The sequence below is a fragment of the Syngnathus leptorhynchus genome, chromosome 9 (assembly GCF_054491065.1).
Source record: "Syngnathus leptorhynchus isolate UIUO chromosome 9, UIUO_Slep, whole genome shotgun sequence".
NCBI lineage: Eukaryota > Metazoa > Chordata > Actinopteri > Syngnathiformes > Syngnathidae > Syngnathus > Syngnathus leptorhynchus.
The window spans coordinates 7839677-7857349 of record NC_141203.1 but is presented as its reverse complement, the minus strand read 5'-3'; the positions used below and the strand labels follow the sequence as shown (position 1 = coordinate 7857349).

The window sequence follows — 17673 nt, the reverse complement described above, 5'->3', positions numbered from 1 at the left end:
ATAGAACTAATGGACCTGGAGAACTTTTTTTTGAATGCTACTATTGAAAACGTTTATTTATCAGCCTGAACATCAATAAACATAACCGCACCACATTTGCTTCATTTTCTCTCGCCTCATGGAAGGCCGGCTCAACCATAAGCATTTATTGAAAAATAAAAAAATAAAACATTTATATTGCTTTTCTGTCATATGAGATCTACTTTCCTCTATCACGAAAACAACAGACAAATGCTTCTTTGGCCCGATTGCAGGTCAGATAAGAAGTCTCATCTCACTGAGGTGATGACACTGGCCATGGGTGACTGCTTGGCCTGGGGTAGTGTGGATATTATCTGACAGTGGGTTTCCTCCAATGCATGATAATGGACCTTTACCGTTGTGCTGGCTCGAGTACTAACTGAAAGGGAAAAAGAGCCCATTTGACGTAAAAAGCCTCATGATGATGTACTTGGCCAAAAGCCATCGCAGAATGAGACAGCAGCTATTTAGACGCAGATTAACTTCCTATAACCACACTAGCTTATGTATTCATACATTATGAGGAAATATGAGCGGTCCCGCCCATATCACAAGAATTGCACACTGATCAATAACACTAACCCGTCACAGAAATCCAATCAATTCCGAGCCTACATAACAGCCCATTAATATTATTTGAATTATGTAAAGGTGGGAGTCATTAGGCCACACGTCAGGGCGTGAAAGAAAGATTAGTTGCAGTTTCGTTCAGGATCGAACCAACTTGGCTCGTTTATTGAGGTGTGGGGAAGAGGGCTTTGTGAGAACTGAGAGGTGAGAAATGAGTTGCCATGGCAACTGCACCCAATCAGGAAGGCCAAGGAGTGAGTGAGAGCAAATTGTTTATAGTGCTGGTACGTTATTTAGGCTGAACGGTATAATGGGTCGACGTGACATAAAGAAAACCATAGAAAAATTATTATATCGAGTATGGAGGTTTTTTTTCTATGAGGTATGGAGTAGTAAAGATATTGAAATGTTAGGGCTTACAATAGGACACAATCATTTTGAAATGTGACACTGTTTAGGTCTGCACAGTAGGGATAATACGCTGCTATTATTATCACATCAGTCTAGGTACTGAAGGTCAAGCATTGACCCATTATAAATTTTAAATGTGCTCTGATGCATATATTGGTTGGGTCATTTTTCTTGACTTCTAACTCTTTTTATGTGTATGAGTGGTTCGCATTTCATTGTGTCATATCGAAATCTGTTTCTAATGTTTTGGTTAATTCATTTAACAACGAGCAAATTATTCATTTTCAGGATGGGAATTCATTTATCATTGTGCTAGTTCTGTTCAGGGTTGCAGAGAGCCTGCCTATCGTGACAAAATACAAATACAGTCATTTCTTGTTCTACTTCTTCAAGTCACCAACTAGTTGAAAATGAAGTAGCATCTGTACGGGCTGCTGCCATGCAGCACTTCATCCGAGGGGGGGAAAAAATAGTGTGATGAGGCTTGGGTGGAGAAAATACAGACATATACAGTATGAGTCCCCTCAGGTCAGTTTATGACTTCTGGTCAGGTCGATCTGTCAGACATGTTGTGCAATTGTGACATTTTCACAGAAGCATAATATGAGAAATTGCATCATGTCCCGGGAAGGAAACAAGTGAACCGTGAGGTGGAAGAACCAGTAAAAGCTTTCTTTTGTGCGATCCCACCTCTCTCCCTCGACATTTCTCACTTTGGGGTGAAACTTGAGAGCATCAACAAATAGTGTGAGGACACAAAGTCTGGAGGATTAAGACGAGCACAGCGCAGCAGAGTGAAGCGATGCCACCTCGGAGGTGATCAAGTGGAAATATGCTCAAGTGCGACAAAAGAATGCAAGCAAGTCAGCATCACTTTGCTCTTGGAGTCCAAATTAGATTTTTTTTTTTTCCCCAGGAGTAATCACATTATTTCATCTGAGTCTCCACGAGGGCTGCTAAATCCCCATCAAGCTGGGCAACAGTCAACTCTTGAATAAAGTCGCGATACCTACTCGCATCCAATTGTCTGTTTAAATCCCGCATATGCCTCTGCACGTCCTGTTGCCAGGCGAGTCGACACTTCTGGAGGCCTTCCGGCGTGCCTGGCTCGGGTGTCTCTTTAGAGTCCGACATACTCTCCTCCTCTTCTTGCTCCCCACACAGCAGCGGTGACACAAACTCCCGTAGTGATGCCACTTCCTTCTCCAAAGCCAAAGCCAGCATCTCAGATGACCCCTCCCCTCTTGAGCCACGGATGGGCTGGATGGAGGAGGATGCTGGGAGATAACCTAGCAGGACGTCCAGATGCTGCAACATCTGCAAGTGACTAGCAAAGAGCAACCAAGCCCATTATAAGCCATTGACTCATTTCATTGTCTGTCTACATGTGTTGCTGCACTGCTTGTTTTATGAACCAAATAGGGAGAAGACACAAGTGTTCCTAAGATGCCTGAGTGTTCTGCTTTTGGCAGTGCAAATGCATCCTTCTCACCTCGAGTGGACTGCCAGTTCCCCCTGGAAAGGACTGATGTGACGCCAGCACAGCAGAGAAGCAGAAGAGAGTCCTTGAGAAGCGAACAGTCGATGCTGAGGGCTCACTTCTACCTTCTTACAGCCCACTCTTCGCTGCAGCCAGCCGTCAACATCGCCCAAGCTATGATTGGGAGAGTTTATGCGGAAGACCCAGTGATCGAGCACTGCCAACAAACACAGAAAGTCCTCCTGAGCCTCGTCTGGGGAAATATAAAAAGGTCAGGGTCAACACGCAATTCTATGTGGAATTATAAAAAAATAGTCACAGTATAATAAGTCATGATTCCATGAGCATAGTCATAATATAAACAGTCATTTAACAAGAATAAAGCCAAAGTATCTATTTGGAAAAATAATAATTTGATGAAAATAAAGTCGTACGACTACCAGAAAGGCTTGTAATTGAACTAGAAACTGAAAGTCAAGGTGTCACTGCTACTTTTCACATAGCACCTAAACCTTACTCTCTAAATAAGTGTGAAATAAATGACTCTATAAAAGTGCGGTTTGTGTGCAATTCACCGGTTTTACGCTCAGGATTGCTCAACAGCTGTAATTTGAAGTCTGCGTGGATGTCTAGAGTGACTTGACCACAATGCAGGACAGTCAGTGCCGGTACGCCGGCGAGGACTGAAGCTTCTTGTCTCGGAGCGTAATGGAGCATGACATTGCACTTGACATGGGCAGAGTTCAGCAGAGGCGCCAGCCTGGTCACGGCAGTCACGGCGAGTCTGGCCGTGTTGAGATCATTCGGGCCGACCGCGTCGTGCCGCTTGCTTCTTTTGGCTGCTGGCTCTGGGAAGGTGGCGGCCGAGGAGGAGGAGGAGGAAGCGGCGGAGGGTGAAGGGCCGAGCGCAGGGAGCCGCGACGCTCGACTTTGGGTTTGGATGACTGCGGGCGTGGAGCCGTGGCCCGCCTCTGTCAAGATGGATAAGCTCGCACCGACCGCTGATCTGCAACAAAAATAGCACAGCGCTAAGGAGGCCTGACATCACAGGGACAGTAGCACAGATGTGTGTGTAGAAACACAAGTTGGTGATTAATAACAATATTCCAGATGGTGAGAATACATCAGAAATTGCAATGACTCCTGAGGCAATAGTTTTTCTCTACATGTGCTGGAACAGGTGGTGGGAGATAGCAGATTGCTCCCACAAAAGTCAGGTTATTGCAGACGAGGAAAAAAAAAAAAAAAGTGTTGCCATGGCAACCACCTGCATTTGGCTCAAATTCACCTAAGACTGCAGGTAATCAACAAGTAAGAATGACACTTCATCTAACTACACTCTGCTTGTTAACAGATGTGTTTGTCATTCAACAAAAATGAAGTCTTAATAATCAATACATTCAGATCAACAGCCCTCCAACAACGAAATCAAATTACACTGAGCTGTCGGCGGCAAGTATCACTCCCACGACCATTCGTCCGTCGACGACGCGATGCCACAGCTTGTCAACTTGAGGTCTGCGGGGCACCGCCGGCATGACTTGGGTCTTGTCATCGGCGACCTCTTCCTTTGACTCGTCATCACTTTCCAAAAGACAGACGAGGCCTTCCTGGAAAGAAAGACGATAATGACTAATGGCAAGTGTGTGACAGCCCTGACAAGCAATGGCGGTTTGGAGTTTGGATGTCAACAGAAGACAAATACGGTTCAGAAATGGTGACCCTTGCGTTTAGGCAAGAAATGTTGCTCAAGTGGTGCTCTACAGAACTTGGTGGCATTTTGTTTTTGTTTTGACTTCTGGGTCTGTGGTGGCATCACAAACACTGCACTTTGTGCAACTTATCAGTGACAAGTTGAGTGACAAGTGTCACTGGGAATTTTCGTGAGGAGAGGTTGAAAGGGATTCCAACCTCACTGATTAAAGATAAATATTTGCTTGTACCTGCTCGGGCCGTGTGAGATTTGGTTCTTGATTTTGGACTGCATCAGTGAGCGCGCGCACCGACTGCTGCACGACTCTCTCCTTCACTTTCACTTCTGCTTGAAGCTCTTGTAGCTCGCTCAGTCCACTCTGAGAGAAGGATGACAGTCACATGACAGAGGAAGTCAAAAGACATGGGTCAGGATTGAGAAAATGTGATGTGGTCATGCAACTTCTGCAGTGATTTTAGATGTCACCTGCAGTCTGGACTCCAAAGCTTGAATTGTGAGGATTTGGTTCTCCGGGAGAGGGGAGGTCTTTGCTGTTTGCCCACTGTGCTCTCCTCTCTAAAATTGCAACATTTTGCTTTTGTTTAAAAATCTGGTTATGTGACATCACGAGGTACATTACTATAATCATGTTTTGAAGAAAAATGCAAATCTAATCAAAATCACAATATCTGCCATAAAAATCGCTATTATTTTTTTTTTTAATCATTCAACCCTACTGGACTGAAAAAAGGACATTTTATCAATTAAGTATCACTGATTGAGTTGGTTTTCCTTACAGAAAAGGAGATCCCGCAGAGGTCGGTAAGGATGAAATGTTCTAGCGGCTGCCCCGATACACAGTCATCCTTAAAAAGTATTAATATTTGCTCGGTACCGCATCCAAGATAGTCATCCACGTGCACGGAGATAACATCTGACCATTGGGCGGCTACCTGCAAAAGAAAAGTCAAACCGTGTGGAAATGCTGAGAGCTGGGCAATGTGATTAACCGTGAGTCTTTTTTTTTTTAAAGCACTTGTCCTCATTAGGGCCGCGAGTGAGCTGGAATCTAGTCTTCCATGAATATCAGGGATGTTTTTGGAAAATTGGAAGAATCCATCTTCACTGGCCACCCTAATTAGGATAAGGTCACATGCTGCTCATACGTACTTCAAATGTATCCTTCCACACTGCACACACGTGGCCCTGATTGAAAGATACAACAAAGATGACTCCATTTCTTCCAGTGTCGACCACTTGTATATCTTCAGGTCTTTGGAACGGGAGTGCGCAAGTGTCTTCCACCACGCCGTTCTCCAAATAAACCAGTTGCTGATTGGCAGTGGCTGCAACCACAGTGCACCGCAGCACGTCGCCTGTTTGCTGGGCTGACAGCACAGAGATGCACCTAGTGATGCCGATATAAAGGGGAGGTAAAATCACAGCGCCGTCCAAGGTGCGACCGCTCCCAAGAAAATAGGCCACAGTCTGCTGAGAGGAGCACTGTTGTTGTCCCAGTATGAACACTTGTTTCTTATGCAGTGGGAGCTCACCGATAAGACAGTGGGACAGTTGGAGGGGCACCCGTATGACCCCTCCTGAATCACTTGGTGCATGAAACACAGCATCGGCATGCATCCACAGCACAGTAGGCCCCTGGAGGATGTAAAAGTCCCCATTGGGCTTATAAGGGAGTGAGAACTCAACGCAGGGCTCCAGTTGGTTTGTGCCACTCACAGTGAAAAGTTTATAAAGAAAAAAGTCCGCCTTCTTATTCTTTTTTGCAACAAGAACGCACGGCGCGGTGGTCCTCCTCTGAAAACGCAGGACGCTTTTAGATCTTATAATGTCGTCCACGCTTGCTGCGCTTTTGTGGCTAATGACAGCCGCTCCTTGCGATGTCTGCAGGAACGCTTCTTGCTCCGGTTGGAATGAAAAGCTACGGAATGTCAACTCGCTTGTCACTCGGTTGTCACTTAAGGCGTGATCAAATGTGATGATCTTACCGCAGAACGAGAGTTGGTTCGAAGTGACGCCCTTCATTGTGCCTTTAAACGACTAGATGCATTTGTGATGCAATCAGTGAATTTACAATCTACTTAAGAGTGTTTACACTTGTAAAGGCGTGAAACTGATTTTCGATCGGGTTCGTCTCATTCGAAATCGCCCGCCAACCCGGAAATGGACGTCATGTCAGGGAAAGCGCATTGTGGGAGTTTCGTTTTGTCAACAGCGGTACGGTCACCGGCTTAGGCTAACTGGTTTAGCCTCCGTGATCTGGTTAAAAACTCCAGATCACATCATCGATTGCTTTCACGCCTTTAAAAAATATATATATATTATCTCGAACACAACTGCATCCGCCTTCCTTCCACCCTTTGTCCTGTCGTAAAACAACAACAAAGCGGAGAGGAGTGGCCAACGATCTGAGCCAAAATGGCTTCGATCGGGCGTCAGTTTCCCACTTTACAGTGATTCACCCCAACTGCAGCAAGGTAGCGAACGCGCTAACGAGCAACTGTCAGTGGGAAGGAAACGCGCCGGTGACAGTTGGACATGGCTGAAACAGAACAAAACCTCGCGGATCAGGTATTCCAACATCGAAATGTGAATCTGGATCGCATTATTCAATGTTGTTTTTCTTTTTAAACGCGTGTGTAAACTTCCATAAACTCTCATGTGGCAGGACATTGAGGAGAAAATTGAGCTGACGAGAGAGAGATTTAAGAATGAATTCCTCAAAGGTAACCGAGTGATGATGTTTCACTTTTGGTTATACTTGCATACAAACCGGTTATTACATGTTAATTATTATAACTTCAGTGCCTACTGTGTAAACATGACACAACGCCATGATGATATCATCGCGAAGGGTCCAGATAAGCTTTAGAGAACCAGCTAAACCATCCACACACAACTTTATTTCATCCATATTTATACTAGCTGTGATGTAATTCTGAACACAAATAAAGTCTTAGATCTTAAAATCGTTTAACCACAACACGATCATAATACACTTTATTAAAACTCAAAGGTCCCCTTTGATCGGAAGATTTCACTGTGCTTTAGACTTGCCTTTCACTATATGTATTAATGTGTTATACACTAGGTACATCATTTTCCGATCTCCTTATAGTACAATGTCACTACATTCATGTATGCTACATATTTGATGTTTGTTCACTCTCAACCAGATCATTAGAGTGTGTAGTTTTTTTTGTTTTTTTTTTAATTTCCATTTAAATGTCAGATTCATCAGACAAATATGACCAAAGAGATGTGGACAGACTACAGAAGGACAACTCCCTGGTGGAGGGCTACCTGATGTGGCGACTTTACGTGGTGGACGACGCCTTGAAAATGATTGATGAGAGTTTCCACTGGAGGAAAGAGTACGGCGTCAACGGTGAGGGGACCGGGTGGTGGTTGGGGTCGGGTGGGTTTCAACTCTTCCTGTCAATGGAGCTGTTGACGTCGGTTGTCAGATCAGTGCCTTTCCTGCTTCTTCTCGGACACCCATTCACAAGAGTTCCATTGTGTGCTAAACGTCCTGAATAGTCCGCCTCTAACAACAAACCTCACTGTCCAAATACCCTGAGGGGTTTCTTTGCTCTGGGGTAGTCTTTAATCCAGCAAATGAAATTTGTCAGACCGTTGTTTTAGGGGAATGTGATTATAAATCCATGTCAGAGGTCAGATATCATTCCTTCTTTTCTTGTCCTTAAATGTGTGTTATTTTCTCTTGAAATCCAATCATAGTTCTTTGTGATTGTAATGAAGGGAACTTGCCAGACTTGTTTTAGTTCTTACCCTATACACAGTTTGAGGTTCAGGTGACGTGTTGCGCTTCCCAAATACGAGCCACATTTGTGAAGTCATCGTCTTAACAGGCTTGTTTTTCTCCCTCAGATCTCACGGAGAGTTCCATTCCCAGGTGGATGTTTGAGACCGGAGCGGTGTTCCTCCATGGATACGACAGAGAGGGCAACAAGCTTTGTATGTAGAACACTTGAGCTGTTTTCCTTTCACCCTTTTGTTGGGATAACAAAAAGATATTCTATTACATGCAAATCATTGAGAATGTCTGCTTACATCTCCCCAGTGTGGTTTAAGGTAAAGCTGCATGTGAAGGATACAAAAACAATCATTGACAAGAAAAAGTACGTGGCTTTCTGGCTGGAGCGAAATGTCAAGAAAGAACCTGGGATGCCCATGACAGTTGTTTTTGACATGTCAGATTCTGGCCTGGCCAATATAGTAAGTTTTTTTTGGTCATCTAGATTTTATTCAGAATGTGAAGGGGGGGGGGGGGGGGGGGGTTCAAGCCATTAAGATGCTGTGAAGTCCTCATCATCTCCGCTCGCAGGGACTGACACTCTTCAGTGGTTTTACTCTTTGGAGATTAAAATAACCTTTAAATCCCGTTGGTCAATTCAAAGGGGCTTTCTAATCCTGGAACGCGCCGTGTCACAGACGTGAGCACCCTCACACAGCTCTCCAGCGTACAAACGAGTTTCGGGCCTAAACCAGCGAGATGCATAGAAAGAGAAAGAGAGGGGGAAAAAAACGGCTATAGAGCGTGCATACAAAATGAAGAGTTTCAAAAATCTGGTCGGGAAGCCGAGCCTCAGCGGGAGCCGGAGTACCGCTGTTCAGTATGATCTTGTTAAGGCCGAGGAGCGTGCGAGCGTCCACTGCATAGCAATGAGGACGACTGCCAATTATTTGAGCCCCTTCAGGTCGCGGGGCTCGCCTCTATTGATGAATCTCTTGTCGTGATGATTGCGGTCAACGTGAAACGCTACGCTGAACATCCATCACAGACTCCTTGGGGCTCGCAGCCAAGTCTATTATTCCGGCAATTATTTTTGTAATTAATCGATAAAATGCGCATCCTCCTTATGGTGTCAGAAGATGAAAAGAAAATGTCCACCAAAATAGGGGGTGTATGTTATCCCAACTACAGAGTGCCAATCTTTTTTTTTTTTAAATAAAGAGTAGACCTACAGTAGTTATATTTTATACCCATTCTGAAAACAGAAAAAAAAGTCTCACATTTAACAAATTAATGGTAAATTCTCCATACAAACCTAAAAGCAACAAAATTATAATAATTGCATTATTATTATAACAACAAAGTCATTTTTAATGCAACAATACTGAGAAAGGTTTGCTTGGCAGACAAATAAAATTTCTCGGATTATACAGGAGCTGTGGCTTTTCTACTGGATCTCATTAGATACGCAAAATAAATATTTAAGTGTGCACACATGACTTAATAGCGCAACATTGCCAACTATCCAAAAGGAATGTTTATCATGCCACACAAAAATGCACTGACGCTTAAAGTATCATTTTCTTGCAGGACATGGACTTTGTGAAGTATGTTGTCAGTTGCTTCAAAATTTATTATCCCAAGTTGCTCTGTAAGTAAAACAATGAGACAAAACATTTTTGCCTTTGTCAATTTTTTTTTATATTGAGCTAAAAACAAGTTCTTGTGTGATTTCAGCCATGATGATTATTGTGGAGATGCCTTGGATCATGAACGGTAAGAGTCAGCCCCAGTGTGTTGGTGACGTTCAAATCTCGTTCCTATCGCTTAACCCGCCTCTCCTGCTCTCTCCCTTATTTAGCCGCGTGGAAGATTGTGAAAACGTGGTTGGGTCCAGAGGCCATCAGCAAGCTTAAATTTGCATCCAGATCTGAACTCCAGTCGTACATTAACCCAGAGTACCTACCGCCGCACATGGGAGGAAATGTACGTGGAGTGACAAAATATATATGGTTTCTTCCCGTGATCATTTTTATCTATTGTATCTAAATTAGTTTGCGAAGATACATATTCATTAAATACTTGATCGACCGTGTGCCTTCAAAACACCCTCCCACGTTGACACAAGCACTCTGGGCCCGTTTCAGGATCTGTTCAAGTACAGCTACCCTCCTCTACCCGACGACGACTTCCAGACGCCCATCAGCGACAACGGACCCATCGTGAGCGAGGACGAGATTGAGAGCAAAGAGATCGAGAGCAAAGAGAGCGAGCCGGAGAGCAAAGATGGCCTCGAGTCCAGCTTCAACTCTGAGGTTGTGGCCAAGCCCAAAAAGGTATCGCTCCCCCTTTCATCTACCATCTTTCCACAAATAGTAGCTGTTTAGGGTTAAGGTTACTCAACCAAAACTGATTTACATAATGGCTGCCATGGTAGCTGATGCTGTTTTGGTTAGCAACATAGTTCAAATGGGCTCAGCTGTTGAATCAATGCTGTCCATGGACTGTGTATCTCGTCTACTATAACAGACGTCGTCACTAGTTGATGAAATACAATATATTAGTTAATCTTAATGATTAATTACAAAAATGCTACACCATTGTTGTTCTCTAACACCTTGAAAAGGTGAGTCCAGGATTACAGTGTGTACAGACTCTCTGTGGCGCTTGCTGCAATATTCAGATTTTTTAAGGTCCCACTCATGAAGGTGACTTTTAGCATCTTCAAATGCAATGACGTCAAGTGTCTGTTGCCATCTCACATCCGTCCGTGTATGGTCTAGGTCAAGTGTGATGTAATACGGAAAGGCCGCCCACATAACTGGGCGTCCTTTAAAGACACTTGCTAGAGGGAATACAGCTATGTCTCCTGTCCACATCTTCTGTCCAACTACCCCTCACTCTATCGTTGTTGCAGCTCACTCACAATCTATTTGGTTACTCTTGGAGCTCCCCGTGTGCAAAATAAGCCTGCATGAAATCAATGCCCGGCAGAAAGTTCATCACTATCAGACAGGCTTTTGATGTTCTAGTTGGGGTTATTTAATGCGACTCCGTGTTGAGGGCCACATCAAGTTTGGCTTGACCTACATTTATACTATTCCTGTTGGTTGCCAACATCACTTGCACTCAACTGAAACCGTAGCCACTGAAAACACCAAAACCCACAAGCTTTGAATTCCACATGAACAAGTGAATTCATTGTAAAATAATACCACATTGACCATGCAGAACAGATTAAGTCGAGATATGCAAATCAGTTTTTAATTTCTTTTAAAACATAAGTATACTTTATTTGTGCTGGAAAAAGTGGGCTGACAAAGTCAACACCATGGTTTTGAGAGCTTGAGTCAAAGTTAGGACCCGAGAAACATCTTGAAGCGTTAAGATGGATTCAAGAACCAACACCTTGATGGGCGAAGTCAAGACCAAAGCTTTGAGGGGTTGAGAATTACGACTTTAAGAAATAGATACATTGTCAAGAATACTACTTTGAGACATTTAGACTGAGATAAGACCAACATTTTGAGAGACAAAGGCAAGACTAAGTCTTTGGTTGAGACAGAGTCAAGACTAAAACCAAAGCAGGTTGGGAATAGGTCAACAAAACCAAGACCAGGTTAAAGCTTGTTGAAAATAAATCCAAAGTCCAACTCCAAGATGAGCCTGAACTCTGAAATTCAATCTGCCACTGGTGCTTATTTCCCCTTGCCATTCAAATCATCCATTGTAACCAAGAGGAAGTTTCACAACACTGTTGGTGAAAAGTTGAAGTATTGAGGGGGGAAAAAAAAAAAAGCGTCTGCAGTGGTTGTCCTATGCTTTCACATACCAACCAGCCTGCCTAATGGAGCAAGCTCTCGCCCACCTTCTGTCCCTCCTTCCAGACAAGATTGCGTGGGATCCCGACGTCACGATACTCGATGACTCGGAAGCTAATTGCCTCTTTCTCTTTTTTGAAACAAGGGCTGGAGGTGGTGATGCAGCGTAGGATTACTGCACCCACTTACGCTGTTCACACTGCACAAGATTTCCGCCGGCTGCTCATGTGAGCGGGCTCACTTTTGAGTCCGTCCCGGATGCGACATTTCCATTTGACCCACTACATTTCAACCTTTCCAGGAACCGACAACCTGAATGACTTTTTGTTTTTATGAAGGAACGAAGGCTACAGAATTGTTAGCCTCTTTTTTATTATTTTTGCACAATGGCCAAAAAGCACTCCTGTCGCCCATCAACCGGCACTCCTACCCAACGATAGCCACAATATTTTTACCCTCAAATGCCCCGTAAAAGTACTAAATGAGTTACTGTTTTAAAACAGTAGACCAAGTCAACCCAAGTGCCTTGGAGACAAAGCCTACAATCAACACGATGATGAGTACCAATCACATTTGACTCCTCCTCAAAATGTACGACCGCACAAGTCGCATAAGCTGCACTTCATTCATCTGATAACATTTCAAGCAATCAAAATATGCCAATCATCCTATTCATTGCCATTGTTAATCTTAATTTTGATTTGCTTTTTTTTTTTATGATCCGAACAAATATTTTTTATCAGTTTTACAAATACTGTAGTACCAGTGTCTCTGATCATCTTAATACTGATGTGTTTTGATTTTTAGACTGTAAAATTGACTTACTAATGCAGGCATGTGTTAACATTGAATCACCTTTTTAATTCTTGGAATGTATCACGTTTGCACTTAAAAATGATAACGACGAATAAATTGAGTTTTATTCTTGGCAGTTGCTCATCTCAATGTCTTCATTCTTGCGTAATCGGTCATGTTGCTCGAATCATACACACACACACACACACACACTTCCCTTATGAGTCACTCACTTTCCCATCACATGCAAAGTCCGCTTACCTTTGCTTAGGCATCCCAACCACGTGAGCGCAATAACCACGCCCCTCTCCAGGACCAAAGCCTACCTCCCATCTGCTTTCTTTTTCCGTCATTTTATGCAAACATCGTCAAAATCAACATCCTGTCATGATCTTGCGGTGGGATGATTTAGGCCAAAGTGCACGTACGTGATGCACTTTTGCCTTTTGGTCTTTTCTTTTCCAAGTCACAAGTCTGTGGGTTATCTTAGTTCAGCATTCTCGAATGGACATGCTGTTTGTTGAACTATGCTTGCTTTAAACAAGAACAAGTTTGGGACCTTCAAGGGGAGGGGGTCGAAGAAAATTATATCTCTGACACAATTATTCCCCTTCGTGATCTGATAAGTCACGGCATGTTGAGTCCGGGGGTTCCCCGATGCCACAAGGTTGTTGCTTGTCCGTGTGTCCTTTTTAATTCAGAGTTCATTTTCTCTGCAGGTGAATTTCCTGGAAGACACCAGCGAAAAGGTTGACAACCGCATCAAAGGAGCCAGGAAGCCCGTGACCACATTTAAAGGCACTCTGTTGGACATCAGGTACTCACTCCCCTCAGTTAACACATTTCTCCACCAGAATTCCATCAAATATTTTTCCACAACAACAAATATACACATCTTGACGAGGAAAAAAAATGGTAGGATGGACCATTCCATAGTTCAACGCTGACCTAAAAAGAATTCAAGCTTGGAAGAAAAAATCTGGAGTGACGGAAGACTTATGCGGAAAGCTATTAAGTGGATTTATTGCTACAAGGCAGCCGTAAAAAAAAAAAAAAATCATCCATCTGTTGCTGTTATACTCAACCCAATGAAGCAGGATATTGTCGCAATCGTGAACTGTCATTTTGATACGGGATCTTGGAGTCAGAAAATTTGACGTCCTAACTTTTCCCCTCTTCAATTTAGTAAACACACACCTGGCTACTATTGGAGGAGAAATACATACTTCCTGTAATCTCGCAATTGTCAACAGAGCTTGAATTTTCTTCCCCAAACAGAAGTCTAGAATATGGCTCAATAGGATCACGTGCAGCAGCTTGATCAAAAGCTCTTCCTAGTCAAATAATGAACTGTCCCCTGCCACTCTAAAGCAAGACACTGCAATAACACACTCGAGAGAAGCTACTTGCAAAAATTGCTTACATTGATTCAAATGTATTTTTTAGGGATGGGCGAGTATCGATACCAGGTATCGGTACAAACGAGCAAGTATTCGTCAGAGCTTGCCGTCGAGATCTGTTTCCGAGTGCGTAGCCGCTTTGAAGTGAGGATGTTGACAGCTCAAGGCTACGAATCAGGCCAATAAACACATTGCAGCCAGCTTTAAATGCTTCAATGTTTGCGAACTGTGTTACTTACTTTTTAATGCTTCCCCCGGAGAGAGGAGGGCGGGGATTCTTTGATCGCCTCTTTCGCCCAAGCGTCACTCAACTTTGAGATTCACTTTTGAGTGCTGTGGGCAAATAACACACGTGGACATGAAAAAGATGAAAACGCCACAGCAGTTCCTCCATTAGTTAACTTGATAAGAGGCAGAGAATGTCGTTGCCCCCACCCCTGCAAGGTGCCGTAAGTGTTTTATAGCATTGTTTGTGGGTTGATAAGATAACGACGGCGTGGGCGTCTCGTTACAGATTTTCCCAAATGAACTCTTTCCAGGTTCTATCGGTAATTGTGTAATTCCTGTAAGGGCGTCTAGAGTAGCTGAAGATGAGCCGTAGAGTGAGCCATTATTTGAATGAGCTGGTGGAACGTGACCGAGGGGCAAAATGTTAAAAAATGACATCACTGCTTATTCAACCCACAAAAATGAACGTAGAACCTGTAAGGTCGGACAAGCTCCAGTTTCTTTAGATTGGCAACCTAAACTTCTCTACTGTCACTCTTCTGCCAAAATTACGAATGAGGTCACCTTTCACCTTCTCTTAACTCAATGAGGCTGCACCTATGTTTGGAAAAAGGTTATTAAAAGTCAAAGAAAAAAAGCCACGTGAGCATGCACATGTATGTTGTTGTGACGATACAATTAAATGAAAGTATGGTGGCGGTAATAAGAAAATGCTGGCATAATATAAAAGTGCTAAATGGGCTCTACTTTGTTGTATGTCAGCATGACCTAGATTAAACTCTCTAGAATGAGTCCCAAAACAAAGAGACAACAGGGTTTGGTTTTTTTTCCTCTTGCAGCCCTGCAGAAGAGCTCAGTTTTGGTTGCGGAGATACAGAGAAGAAAAGCCTCATTATCCTGAGCAATGTGACCAAAAACCCTTTGGCCTTCAAGGTGAGCGCATGCTTCTAGCAGATCGTTCAAGCTAAAACAAATTGCAGTAAACCCCCGATTATCACAGAGGATGAGTTCCACCCGCAAAAAGTGAAGATTGTAAATATAGCACAGAACACTGCCTTTTTTCCTCCTAATGGGGGCGCTAACAATTCACAGTGATATCATAAGAGAACGCTGGCTGTTCCTCGATAGGTTCGGACCACAGCACCAGAGAAGTACAGGGTGAAGCCGAGCAGCAGCACCTGTGAACCCGGCGCCTCAATCGATATTGTGGTGTCCCTACATGGAGGTACCGTTCCAAGTTTAATGGATCTTACTAAATGCTTCCAAACAATCTCATGGGTTGGCCCTCCAAAGTGCTTGACATTTCTGTTCCATGAACACGACTTGTGCTTAAGTGAGGACAAGTCCCATGATGCCAGACATCATCAAGAAAAGCTTGTCTTGTTTTGACTGACAGGCCCAAAGCGGCATGAAAAGACATCCACTGCTTCCTCACGCTTTAAAAGGTTTGCTTTCATTTTATTTATTTTTTTCGTCCAGGGTCTCAGGCGTCCCCCCAGGATCGCTTCCTGGTGATGGCCGCTGAGATGGACAACGTAGGATCGCAAGAACTTGGGCAGTTCTGGAAGGAAGTACAAAAGACTAAGATCATGGAGCACAGGTACTACTATTGTTTGGTATATTTTCTTGATGGTCTCATTTGAGGTTTTTTTTTTTTTCTCCTCAAGGTTACGCTGCCATGTTCTGGAAAGTGTCAAACCCGCAGCGAACCCTCAGTGGGAGGCGGGCGATGTAGGAAGCAACAAGGATATAAACATGACGGTAATTACAATTATATACTAGCACAACATAAAAGAGAGCCAACGCATACTTTTAATATGTTGCTAAAGTCTGCTTACTGGCTACGGTCACGGTGCAATGTCTGTTTGTATTTTCATAGCATGTTGCAAAGATAGGCTACCTGGCATCGGATGACAGCTTAGTAAGTATGGACTGATTGAAGGCTTTTTTTTATTTGAATGCTTTCCTGCAAAGAAGCTGAAAGTTTCAGTTCCCCATTTTCCCTCATTGGCCTTTAGCTTAACGTGCAGACAAGCAAGACCGTGTGACTGACTCCCTCCAAACGTCTTTTTGGAGATCTCCCAAATTGATTTTGCTGATCAATATCGGGGCAGAGTGGAAGCTCTGATAAGCTCACTTATAATTAACCTACATGCAAGACAATTTGGCAATGACAATTCTGGCACAATGCAACGCTAAGCTAAATGCTTGCCAACTCTTTGCTCTACTAACAGACATTGTTTTTATACAGTTAAGGGTCTTTGGGTCAGAGTGTGACGCCAGCCAAACTCGGTGCAGGATTTCCCAATAATAATCTTGCAATTTTATTTTTTTCTCAATAGGAAATAATGTGAATGGAAATAATATTTTCCAGGGTCATGAAACCTTTTACTTTAACTTTGTTTAGGACTGCTTCCGTTCTTCTATATTGTGTGTAAAAGCAAAGTGCCCTAAGTCTGTTTTTCTTCTCCCACTAGCTGATGCGATTGATGACCTCCAACTCCCAGCTGCAACAGAGCATCAACACGTGTATGTGGGTCCAGAAGATTCTGGTCTACTTGGTCTTGATTCTGTTAGTGCTCAACCTGTACTGCATCTTCCTGTTGACATCATCCCAGCAACTATCTTGACCACTTTACGTCTACAAAGAACAAAGCCCCCTTCCTCCAAAAAAAGACCTTCCTTCGCCAAATTGACGGGCTCATTTTGTGATCGCCCTCAACAAAGAACAAAGACTTTTTTTAACAATTTTGCAGGATATTTTGTGAAGCCAGAAAAGGATATTTATTGCAAAAAATATGGTGGAAAAAAATGTATTTTTGTGACCATATGTACGATACATTTTATATGATACTCTGTGGCAGATAAGAAAAATAAACACGAAATCTTTGCAGCCTTGGCAAAAGAAATCACATACTTAACACACAGCATACGCAATAGTTAACCTCTTAACTGTTGGTATTACTGTTTGGCTTGCAGGAAAAGGAAAGTTGAACAGTTTGAGAATTGGATTTTACTTTTATTACAAAATACCTAAAGCCCCTTCCCTCATTTCAAAGCTGAAACAAGATGGTGCCCAAATAATACATTTATAGCCAATGTAATAAAAGTTAACTTCCAAAATTGCAGAAACATCATGAGATGTCAAACTTATCAGTATTTGAAGCGTGAAATTAATTTTAAGACTAGGCCATGCCAATTCCTGTTGACGCAGAAATGAAGCTCTCTACGACCAACCACACATTTCATGCATGCCAGAACCCACCAGACTGTGCAGATACTTAAACATTATTGCAATATTTGTATTTTGTTACTGCCCATCACTGTATTTTGTTTCAGTTTTCACCTAAAAAAAACCCCAAAAAAACTCCACCTTAGCATGTCTAATTGAAATTTTAGTAGAGCCAGAGCCGCGGGAGATCTCGGTCTCCATTGCTTTTAATTAGCCAGCGTCGACCCGCTAAAAATACACAAGTAAT

At 43.1% G+C, this 17673-nt stretch overlaps 2 protein-coding genes across 3 annotated transcripts; one reads left to right on the top strand and one right to left on the bottom strand.

Annotated features, from left to right (window-relative positions):
• Window positions 1–1114: 1114 nt before the first annotated feature.
• On the bottom strand, window positions 1115–6621 carry fancb (FA complementation group B). Its single transcript, XM_085920587.1, has 8 exons — window positions 5346–6621; window positions 4973–5128; window positions 4662–4751; window positions 4426–4554; window positions 3920–4092; window positions 3058–3488; window positions 2495–2735; window positions 1115–2329 (listed from the first exon to the last, which is right to left on the bottom strand). The coding sequence occupies exons 1-8, from the start codon at window positions 6216–6218 to the stop codon at window positions 1930–1932; spliced, it is 2493 nt and encodes an 830-aa protein (XP_085776713.1). The 5' UTR covers window positions 6219–6621; the 3' UTR covers window positions 1115–1929.
• On the top strand, window positions 6331–17275 carry mospd2 (motile sperm domain containing 2). Of its 2 annotated transcripts, XM_085920590.1 has the most exons (16): window positions 6331–6764; window positions 6862–6919; window positions 7426–7581; window positions 8085–8171; window positions 8278–8432; window positions 9541–9601; window positions 9688–9726; window positions 9812–9936; window positions 10098–10286; window positions 13286–13383; window positions 15034–15127; window positions 15323–15419; window positions 15674–15794; window positions 15862–15955; window positions 16074–16115; window positions 16672–17275. In XM_085920590.1, exons 1-16 carry the CDS (start codon window positions 6732–6734, stop codon window positions 16822–16824), a joined length of 1602 nt encoding a protein of 533 aa, XP_085776716.1. In that variant the 5' UTR covers window positions 6331–6731; the 3' UTR covers window positions 16825–17275. The 2 variants fall into 2 exon arrangements, with proteins under 2 accessions (XP_085776716.1, XP_085776717.1); XM_085920591.1 differs by lacking the exon at window positions 16074–16115 and having other exon boundaries at window positions 6333–6764; window positions 16672–17273.
• The last annotated feature ends 398 nt before the right edge of the window (window positions 17276–17673 follow it).